General features: G+C 37.6%; 1 protein-coding gene across 8 annotated transcripts in view; it reads left to right on the forward strand.

The window, feature by feature from the left end:
• Positions 1-12,035, forward strand: part of Adck1 (aarF domain containing kinase 1) — a 433,204-nt gene that overhangs the window by 391,994 nt on the left and 29,175 nt on the right. For 5 of the 8 annotated variants that reach the window (XM_090395708.1, XM_090395706.1, XM_090395705.1 and 2 more), the window contains one exon: positions 11,681-11,810. In XM_090395708.1, the coding sequence (XP_090251834.1) occupies positions 11,681-11,810 (130 nt within the window). Of the gene's footprint in view, positions 1-11,680; positions 11,811-12,035 lie in introns of those variants that run through there. The other 3 variants (XR_016548573.1, XR_016548574.1, XM_090395711.1) reach the window with 2 other exon arrangements.

Below are 12,035 nucleotides of genomic sequence, written 5' to 3' on the forward strand. Positions count from 1 at the left end.
GTTTCACCAAACTTAAGCTGTTGGCATTGTCAGGGTACAATCACTGAGGTTAAAACATATCAGTATTGGACAAAATATATGGATATCAGAAGAAGTGGATTGAACATATTGAAAGAAAACATCTTAAAATAGCAGGGATGATTAGTATCATTTTCAAACCTAACCAAGTTCAAAAGCATGAAAGAATACAAGCTTATAAAGTTTTGCCAATTCCCACTCAAGTAAGGTTGCTGCAGTGGATCAACCTCCTCCACTCAGTTCTGCCCAAGTTCAATTTCTCCTCTAGTCTGAGGTCTTGGAGGTCCCCTCTCAAGCTGTACAGGCATTGTTTTACTTCTCTCCCTTACTTCTTTTGCCTGGTAGCTTCATCACCAGCACTCTCCTTTCCACATAGTTTTTATCTCACCACATAACATGACAAATCACCTCAGCTTTGATTCCCTAATCTTTCCAGATACTTGGGTTACTTTAATTGTTCCCATGATCATTTAACTTGCTAGACACTTTTCTATCACACAAGATACCTGAAACCTTTTTCCAGTTTATCCATCCTGATTGGAAACTCCTGTTGAGTTCTGAGTCCATCACTTTGGCAAGACCTTCTGCCACCAGAAGGTCTTGACAAATGGAGGTATCATCCATCACTTTGGACACAATCCTAGATATGTGAACTGAGACATGCAGCATGCCTCTGTCCTCTAATATTATACTTCTTGCTGCTTCACTATAACACATGTACTCTGTCTTATTTCTACTGATCCTCAAACCACTGTCTTCCAAAGCTTTCCTCCATTCTTCAAGTTTTTCTTCTGCTTCCTGCTCAGACTTTGTGCAAATCACCACATCATTGGCAAACATCATCATCTGGGGGTGATTCAGTTCTTACTGTCTTTGTCAACATATCCAAGAGCAATAACAAATAAGAAGGGGTTCAAAGCTGATCCTTGATGAACCCTACCTTTTACTGGGAATGTCTCAGTGGTTCCTGCTCCACATCTCACTCTTGTTTTACTATCATCATCATACATGCCTTGTACAAGATGTGCATCTCTGGAATCATTTTCTTCCTAATGCTTCTCCGTATCTCTTTTCTTGGGACTCAAAGGCCTTTTCCAAATCAATGAAGACCAGAAAAAGTTCCATGATAAAAAAAGTTCTCCTGTGACCTAAGATAGTTCATCTTCTATGAGCTATCTAAAGATGGCATCAATTATTCCCTGACTGGGCATAAACTCAAACTGCTTTTCACTAATTGACACCAAGTCTTGCAATCTCTTCTCAATTACCATTTCCCATACCCTCATAGTGTGACTCATGAGTTTAATTCTTCTGTAGTTGAATACAGGACTGAATATCACCTTTGTTCTTATATATTGGTACTAGTATACTGTCTCTGTCTCCATTCCTCTGGCATTTTCTCACTTTCAATGATTCTATTAAAGGTAACCATTAATAGTCATGCCGAATTCACCTAGACACTTCCATACTTCTTCAGGGATGTGACCAGGTCCAACTGCCTTCCCGTTTTTCGTCTTTCTCAGTGCTTCCTCCACTTCCATTCTTGTTATGTTAGGAATTGGCCCCATGACCACATCTCCTCCATCCTTTTATATATCCCTACTTATTTCATTTATTAATTGCTCAAAATACTCTTTCCATATATCTAACACATCCATTTCTTCATACAAAATGATACCATCCTCTCCCTTAATCATCCTGGCTTAGTATACTAATCTTTACTTTTCCACTTATTTTATCTGGCTATCCTGAAGGTCTTTTTGACACCTTCTTCATTATCTAGACTTTCATGCAGGTTAGCATAGGCTCCAGCTGTAGATCTTGCTACTGCTCTCTTTGCCTTTTTCTTTGCTTTGATTACACCCTCTCTTCAAAAAGAAACTGAACTTTTCGAAAATAGAAGAAACTAGTGGCGCCATCTGTTGTATCTTTTTGTTGTTGAAAGCGGCAACCTTCATTAGTGTCGTGTCAACTGTTTATGACATTTGTTTCATTAGAAGCAGAGTTATAGTGCCAAGAGTGACAGTGTGTTTTGACTTCAAACAGAGAGCTGCGATTGACTTGTTTAAACGGTAAAAGTTGTACCGAAACACATCAAATGCTTCAAAAAGCATATGGTGATGAATGCTTATCCTGTACTCAAGTTTACAAGTGGTTTAAGCCATTTCAAAGTGGTCGTGAGATCCTTGAGGACGACGGAAAGCCAGGCCATCCAAAAACTGGACTGAGCGAAGTTAACATCCAGAAAGTGCGTGATTTCATCAAAGAAAACCTGAAATCATCCATGAGATTGATTGAAGATGAATTAGGGATTCCAAAATCAACTGTGCACAACATTTTGACCGACAGTTTGGGCCTTCGTAAATTGAATTAGCGATTTGTTTCCCACAAGTTGACTGACGACCAAAAAAAGTATCGAATTGAAGACTGCAAGGACCTCATTAAAATTGCTCATAAGGACTCAGACTTCCTTGAAACGATTGTTACTGGTGATGAAACGTGGTGTTTTTGAGTATGAGCTTGAAACAGAGTGCTGACTGGAGACCACCAGAAGAAGGGCATCCGTAAAAAAATCGCTTGGAGAAGTCAAAAGTAAAGACAATGCTGATTTGTTTCTACGATTCCAAAGGCATTATTCACAAAGAATTCGTTCCACCTGGCCAAATGATCAATGGTGAGTTTTATCTCGAAGTTTTGAAGCGATTGATAGTCTCGTACGGCATGAATATTGTGATGCAGGCAGCTGGTCACTTTTGCACAATAATGCACCATCTCATCGTTTGAACATTGTAAGACAGTTTTTGAGCAAAAACCAAGTTTGTGTGTTGGATCACTTGCCGACTCACCTGATTTAGCACCCTGTGACTTCTTTCTCTTCCTCCGGCTTCATTTGCCGACGAAAGGAAAGCGATACGACACCATTGAAAACATTCAAGCGGCAGTAACCACGACCCTCAACAGTATCCCAAAAACCGCTATAAAAAACTCATTTAACGAATTAATTGACCATGCCAAGCACTGTATCGAAGCTGAGGGAGAGTATATTGATTGAAATAAATGATTTGAATAATTATAATTGGCATGTGTTTATTTTCTATCAAAAGTTCAGTTTCTTTTTGGAAGAGGGTTTATATTCTATTCTGCTATTCTCCTTACCTATTCTGTCCCACTTCTGCTTGGCCATTTTCTTTTCCTTAATACACTTTTGTACTTTGTCACTCCACCACCATATTTCCTTTTGTCTGGCCGAATGTGTTTCAATATTATGGATGTTTTTCATTTTGTTTTCCTATTTTCCATTTCCAATTGATTAATTTTCAGCAATTATTGCTTGTACCGTCTTGATGAACTCTTCTCTAAGATCAATTTCTCCCAGCTTCCATCATCTTGTTTTGATGATCCCTTTTGCTTGCTTTCATTGCACTCCTTTTATTTCCACCTGGCAGAGTAGAAGCCTGTGCTGCTCTACCACTTCCTCTCCTGGTATTACTTTACAATCATTTACCTTCTTCATACATTCTCTTCTACAGAGTATATAGTCCACCTGGGAGTGTCTCCCCCCCCCCCTCCTACTTCTGTATGTATACCTGTGATTTAGTGGTTTGCTGTAGAAGGTGTTCAGTATAGTAAGATTCCCTGCCATTGCAAAATCAGCAATCCTATTACCTTCATTGTTCCTTTCACCAACTCCATGTCTTCCTTGTATTGTCTCCCTACCTTCATTATTTTCACCAACATGACCATTACAGTCACCATATAGAGATCCTTACTTTGTCATCTGCTTATTACATATATAGGTCTCTCCAAAAATTTTCTTGTTCATCTTCTTCACGTCAAGCTTGAGGTTCATATACACTCACCAAAGTTAGAATTTCACCACGGTTATTCACACCACGATTATTCTATTTGATATTCTATTCACTTCTAATACATTTTCTTTGAGTTCCTGATTGAGCACCACTCCATTCTGCTGTGTGTTCATGCCACAATAAAATAACTTGTATCCTTCTCCAGTCTCCTATGGTGTTTGTCCTTTCGATTTTTTTCCTTGCACATATTGCCAGCCTTCTCCACTACATCAAGTCTACAGCCAATCAGTTCCTTCCATTTCCAATCGATTAATCTCCTCTTCTACTCTGAGCTATCTGCTTTAGTCGCACCTGCTCTTGATATGATAGCCCTTGCCCATTTTTTGTGGGAGGCTAGGTGAAGCCCGCATGCATCACTTCTGGGGTATGCCCTAGTCCTACCCATTTCCGTGAGGTCTGTCCACATTCAGATGATCTGGCAAAGTTTTACAGCTGTATGCCCTTACTGATGCAATGTGAACCTTACAGGAGTTTAGGCTACTAGGTAAGGCAAATACCTGGGAGAGAAGGTAGACTCCTATTGCATAATAGCATAATATGAAAAGAAACAGTAAATAGGAAAGATTCAACCATAGCCTTCAAATACTCTAATAGCATTAAGGGGGGAAGGGTAGGGACTAGTCTACAGATAATATAACAGATGTGTATCACATGAAGTAAGGCATGGTCCAGCATCAGGTACCTCAGGTTCACCATTCCATATTCACTAAAGTGAGCCCTTAAGGATGCAAGACCTTCTCTACTGTATGGAAGTGAATCATGGACTATAAAAACTACAGAAAAAGAATAAGAAGAAGAATAGAAACTAGAGAAATGAAATTCCTGTGAACATTTGAGACAAAAAAAAAGAAGCTCAGATAAAGAACTAAAAATAGTATCAGTATTGGACAAAATATATGAATATTGAAAGAAGTAGATTGAACATATTGAAAGAATGGACACTGCAAGACTATTCGAAACAGATACTACTGTACTACACAGTTGGAGGATACAAGTCATGAACGAGTAAGGAATAGAATAAGACCAGAACAGGTCAATGCATCTAAATCCTTAAAAGGATGATGATGATATCTTGTCTCCTTCTGAATTTGTGTGCATCTTTATGTAAAAAAAATATGCTGTTGGTGACTAGTCCACACCCTGAACAGAAATCCAGTAGGCACTTATCATTATTATTAGCATTGGTCTTTTTCTCCTAATTTTCCCAAAACATTGCACATGCCTGAGAATAATTTCTTACCCTTCTGTTTAGATTTCCCACACAGATCAGCTTTTCATTTTCAGTGTTAGTTGCCTTACCTTACCACTGTGTCATTTTTATTACCTAAAGGTGATAAAAATGACACAGTGGATAAGCTGCTAAATAAATAAATTCTGTGTGATGATACAGTGTTCCCCCTTTTTACAGGAGTTCACGGTACCATCTAGTCCCCCCAAATTTTATCCCAGCTCCGGAACCGGCATAGGCTGACGAATCAGACGGCTGGGTCAGTATTCCTGACTGTAATCCGCGTGTGTCCTCGGACCAGTTTGCCTGCTTGCAGGATGAAACTGGCGGAAAAACCCTGCTGTCCACGCCCAAGACTGGCTAACTTGGCTATGGCTAAGGAAGATCCTTGAGCTCCTCATGTCGTTGACAGGAATCGAACCTAGGACACTCCTTCCCCAGGCATATGGTTGCGAAGCACAAAGCTACTAGGCTAACCACGCAGACAATAAGCTGCTAAGAAATTCATTGACATTTACAGTTAAAGAAACCATTATATTTCGCCTTGTAATGTTTGACCATCATCTGGTCTGTCATGCTTGGATCTGGTCTTCAGGGTTCCCAAGAAACTGTGGAGCAAGAGTACACAGGTGAGTAGCCAAGATGGTATCAGGACTAGTCTTGAGCACATGAAATTAGTTGGAGTAGGAAAGATGGATTTAAAACTCTAACAAACAGGTGCAGGAATGGCGATATGATAGAGAATGTGAGCTAGTAAAGAAATTTTTTATGGGATAGAGATGGATAAAATCTTTCAGTCTGTGATGATTAGAGATGAAGAAAGAGCTTAGTTATCCTTGGAAATTGAGTAGGAGTGTACATTACAAGGATGTAAGGGCTAGATTCTCCCCCCCCCATTCCCCCTTCCTTTGCAACTAAAATAGATTGCCGATTTGTGGATGCTTTAAAAGAATTTGATGTGTTGAGCGTTTTTTTTTTTCCTCCTCTCAATAGTAACCCTATCAAGAGGTCATTTATTCCTACATGCTCCATTGCATACAATGCATATACAAGGGTGTCTGAAATGTTCTCGGCCTCGACCATAGATGGCAACATTATTGGCAAGATTTTTTTTTCCAAGTTGGTACATCTGTCATAAGCATCTACGTGAAATTGCAAGTCATTTTATCGAGTATTTTGTTGTATACAGCTGTATGTAGCAAAAGTGTTGTCTGCATCCCTTGAAATGGATAAAAATTGAGCATTGTGGTTATTCTTAAAATTGTGTATTGAGTATTGTGTGGTTATTATAAAATTTTTTGTAAAAAAAGGTTTAATACCAAAAGATATTCATTCAAAGTTCATAAAGGTTTATGAGCACGCATCTCCTTCATTTTTGACAATTAAGAAATGGGCCGCCAAGTTTAATTGTGGCCGTACCAGCCTTGAAGATGTTCAACGTGAAGGACATCCAAAAAGTGTTTCAACACCAGAAATCTTTGATAAAGTGCATGACATGGTATTGGATGACCGGCGAGTCAAGGTGCGTGAAATTGCTGACTATAGGCATTTCAAAAGCATGTGTAGGATATATTTTGCATGAAGAATTGCAAATGAAAAAGCTTTGTACAAGATGGGTGCAGCACTTGCTCAGGGTAGATCAATAATGCACTCACATGAAAATCTCTGAACAGTGCTTGGAGTGTTTTAACAAGAATCAAGCTGATTTTGTGTGTCGATTTATTACTATAGATGAGACTTAGATTCACCATTACACACCAGAATCTAAATGGCAGTCAAAACAGTGGACAGAAGCCGGTTGTTCAATGCCAGAGACAAAGTCAGTTTTGTTTATTAATTATCTTGAAAAGGGCAAAACAATAACCAGGGAATATTATTCCGATCTTTTAACAAGACTAGACGAAAAAAATTTATGAGAAAAGACCCGGTTTGCAGAAGATAAAAAATCATCTTTCATCAGGACAATGCACCTGCCCATAAAGGTGTTTTGGCACTGAGAAAATTAAGGGATCTGCACTATGAATTGTTGGGACATCCACCCTGTTCTCCAGAGTTGGCTCCCTCTGACTTCTATCTCTTCCTAAAACTAAAACTCTTCCTCGCTGGTCAGTGTTTTTCTTCAAATCAAGAGGTGATTGCAGCTGTAGAGGGGTATTTTGTAGATCTTACAGAGAACCACTACAGGGATGGGATAATGGTGCCTGAGCATTGCTGGAATAAATGTATTAGTCTTAAGGGAGATTATGTTGAAAAATAAAAATAATTTTGAAATTATAAATTCATTTTTTCATTGTTAGGCCAAGAATGTTTCAGACCACCCTCATATTACATGTAGCTTACAAGTTACTGATTAACATTTATATTTATATTTTTGTATCAATATTCATATTAACATTTATATTTTTACATAAAGGTTAGAATAGGTACATATTCCAACCTTTACATCCATATTTATATATACATATATTTACACTATATACTTCCTATAATATCAGTAATTTGTTACATTACATCGACTGGAAGTTGATATTATTGGCAAATTTAATTAATTCTGAGTAGTACTTTTCAATAAATCTCTGCTTTGACACTGACCACTTGTCTCCAGAAATGATGACATATTATATTATGGGCATCTGGATGGAGTCGAGTAGCTGACAGTCGTAATGTATGTGATCAACAGTGTTGAAGATGGAGGCAACAAATGCATGATGGGGATTCCAGGATATAGAATCTATGTAGGTAGTGTCTTAGTTTTCCATGACCCTTTAGTAGTGCGGTTAAACCTGGAAAGTTGGCGTATTTTTTCAGCTGGAGTCTACTTCTGATACTTGGCAAAAATTCTTTTGTTGTTAATCTGTGTTTTGAGGTTTTCCATTCTTCTTTCTACAAGTTTAGACTTTCTTCTGCAAGTGTTTTTATAGCAGATTTTGTGTACTTTTGGTACACGAAATCTAGCCGTTCTTTAGCCAGCTGATCTCTTTTGTTTCTTGCTTCCCCAGTATGCACGTCCCCCCCCCCCAGAACTTGATTTCCCATCCCTCTAGAGTGAGATTCCAAACCTTGTCTGTTCTGTTAATGCTATATGGTCGTTCTGGATTTTTATATCATCTATAGTGCTTCTACTGTCACTGTAAATTGTTGCTGTCCTTTAATGAAAGGTGTTCAGTTCTGATTCCTGGAGATATGTAAGTGAATGAACTATAGCAAGTTGTTCTTGGTTGTTGGAACAGAGAGGATGTAGTCTAGAGCAGCTTTCTTGTATAATGGACTCTCTGTTATATGCAATGAAAGAACAACCAACGTCCCCTTCTGTTTTGCTTTCGTCAGTGTATACATGGAAATCGTCACTTTCAGAGCTTTCCTTTTCCTTAATGTATGTTTTCTTTGATGGGTGAGGCCACCTACTGTAGTGAGGTAGACATTTGTAGCAATTTGGATCTATGTTGGAATTTTCGTTATATCTTCTGGAAGAGACTTCATATATCAGAGAGAATGCTTGCATTTTCAGGCAAATCGGTGTTAGACCAGTGGCTAGTTTCGAGACACGCACACTACTCGTGTGTGTGTCTCGAAAGCCACATGCACATGAGTAGGCTTGGACGTAAACGGATATGTCTGAGATCACTGCTCTTTTTACCTTGATTTTGTGCAGTATTGAACAGGAAAACCGAATGTATCTCGTACCGACTGATATCTTGCACAGTGCTCTTTCTAACAGTGAGTAATTTACTCCATAGTTCTAAACATGTGTGAGTGAATTTTATTCTATCTTTATGGACTGAATACTGCTGGTCAGACTGTATCTATTGTTCAGTTACCCTTAAAAACAATGTCCTGCTCATAGTAGGAGGATTAACTGCTATAGCAAGGGATAGTACCCTCTCCCCACTGCTGCCACTGTTTATATATATATCTGTTTCAGTGATGGTTGGAAAGACAAGGGTTGAAATCCCATTTAGGACATTAAGAACCTCCATCATAGCTTTTCAATTGAAGTTGAGTTAGCCATTCTCATAAAGAGATGACAGTAGAAGCACTATAGATGATATAAAAATCCAAAACAGGGAATCCAGCCAAAAGAACACACAGAATAATTTATAGTCATAGGATACTATATTATTATTATTATTATTTTGTAACACCTCCACGGAGTCCAAAGACTCATCGAGGGAGGGCACCTTCTCTATAATGAACCGCAACTACACCAACATCATCTACCGCCAGCCACCACCACCACCACCAGTATTGGCTGGAGAGTGGATACGCTAACCACTCGGCCAACCAGGCCGGCATACTATATGAATAAGGATTAATCCTATTCCATCATGCAATTTAACGCAGATGAAATGGCTATAACAGGCAGTATGTTAAATTTGCTAACAATGATCCATATATGTGATACCTTGTCATGTATTTCCAGACACTAACCAAGAAATTATTCTTACAGATCGCACTTAATAGATTTTTTTTCTTTTTGTTTTTTATGTGAATCTCTCACCCATAAAAGGCAGTTAGCCTATAATACATTAGTTTTATTACCATGAGTGAGATTAGATTAGGTTAGATATATTTGGAAACCTGCTCTTAGAGATAAGAAGTAAAGCTTTTTCAAGTTATTTCAGGCCTTGAATAAGTGGTGCAGTAGGATTTCAATCCCCCCCCCCAACCTGTTGGTTGGAGAGCAGATATGCTAACCACAGCCAACCAGGCCATCAGTGTAATATAACATATTATATTCATGGTTTTTATTTCCATGTCTCTCTAATCAAAATTCTGAAAAAGCTGAATTAAAAATATTCACTGAATGAAGTACACTTGTTCACCACTTTTCCCCTTTAAAAAGTACTGTTCTCTTACTCAAAGTACAGTGTCTAGGGATACCTACTTTTTTTCTTGTTTCTTCTAATCTTATGAAGATCCTCTATTACCATCTTTCTCTTATGGAAAATACTAAGGCAGTGATCAGAACTTACTCCACCTTTTCTACGAGTCACCCTAGCCTGAACCAGATGTTGGCTTACGCTTGGATCCTCCAAAACTTTTATAGTTTCTATATATTCGGCATGAAACTCTTGGAGTCTCTATCTTAGAGTTTCTATATATATATTCGGCATGAAACTCTTGGAGTCTCTATCTTAGAGTTTCTATATTCGGCTTGGAAATAATGTTGGATTCAATATCCACTTAATTTGTATAATTTTACATCACCAAAGTGAAGCCTTTTTGGCTCTTTATCTCAGTAATTCTTGGTGCACCTTTGTGTGCACCAAGAATTACTGAGATAAGAATTACAAGAGTTACACTATTGGTGCAAATTGTATGGTAAAGAATAACTTCTGCATCACTTCAACCTCAGTATTTACATCTGGATCTACCTACTCACTGATGAAACCTCAACAAAGGTCAAAACCTGTCTGGGTATTGACCCTCCCTCCCTCCATAATGTATAGTGTCATACATGTCCGTTAGGAGATGTGCTTTATATTATGGAAAATACTAAGGACAGTGATCAGAACTTACTCCACCTTATGAATAGCCCTAGCCTGAACCAGGTGTTGGCTTACACTTGGATCCACCAAACTTTTTATAGTTTCTATATATTCGCCATGAAACTCTTATAGTCTCTATCTTAGAGTTTCTATATTTGGCTTGGAAATAATGTTGGATTCAATATCCACTTATTTTGTATAATTTCTCTCTTTCTTTCTTCTTTTCTCAAGTCTACCAACTAAATTACACTTTCTAGGCCTTCTTAGCTGAGCATGTTCACAGTTTTGATACTATTTTTATTATTTTCTTCTGAACTCTGGAGAAAGAGAGAGAGAGAGAGATCTTCTTAGTTTCCATATCTCCTTCACAATCAAATCAGCAGAGCTATGTGCAGGAGCCAAGATGTGGTCTGAATAAAAGTAGTTTTGAATAAGGAGATTTAATCTATTATGCCAGAATACTTTACTTGTTAGCCTCATTCTTGTTTCTTCTTGAACAGTCTCAGTCTCAGCATGTGAGATCTGGCTCAGGCCAGTGATCAACTCTTCTCTTTGGTTAAGCACCCTTTAAACAATTACTAAAAAGTGTTGAATTAGCAGGAGCTAGATCATGGAGATATTAAAAGCTAAATCAACACAGAAGTCATATTTTTCATATACATGTAGCAAAATGTATTAAATATCAACATATTTAATTAAAATACTCTGGATGAGTGACAGTTAAAGAAAGTATGTGCATTAAATTTAAAAAAAAAAAAAAAAAAGGACACAAGGAAATAAATCAGCACAGGTATTCCGGTCAGCCTAATTCATAACTGTTCGAAAAATGAGATGGGAGAAATCCATTTAAAACCACCATCAGATTGAAAAATATAAGAAGTTATTTCAGGTTTCAAGATAATCATTAGTAAGTTGGCCTTTTAAATCTCATTCATTCCAAGCCTGTACAAATCATCTTTCAGAGACATGAATCAGTATCAATCCTTCTATTACTATCTAACTTCACATTTTTCAGAAAAACTGAATAACTCTGTTCCCAAGCATTTAGATTATCAAATTTCTTTCTTCTTTTACAGAAAAATGAAGTCCGTGAACAGATTACAAATTACTTTTCTCAGATATCAGAAGTCTTAAACAAGGTTCCAAGAGAAATGCTTCTTATATTAAAAACTCAAGATCTTCTTCGAGGAATTGAATCCGTCCTGGGTATATCTTATTACTTTTTCATATGTATTATGATATTTCCATAAAATTGTCATGTTTTATCACATAACTCATACTAATATCCATCTTGTATAACACAGTAGAAGTATTAAAAGTAGAAAATTTTTAATCCTACAGCTTTTAAACACTCAGCATGCAGTCCTGTTTCATGTTCTCAACATAATAACATAGAAATTCGATACATGAAATGTTAGTTTTTCAAATGAT

Source organism: Typopeltis vanoorti, chromosome 7 (genome assembly GCF_054136105.1).
Source record: "Typopeltis vanoorti isolate ZY-2024b chromosome 7, IOZ_Tvanoo_1.0, whole genome shotgun sequence".
NCBI lineage: Eukaryota > Metazoa > Arthropoda > Arachnida > Uropygi > Thelyphonidae > Typopeltis > Typopeltis vanoorti.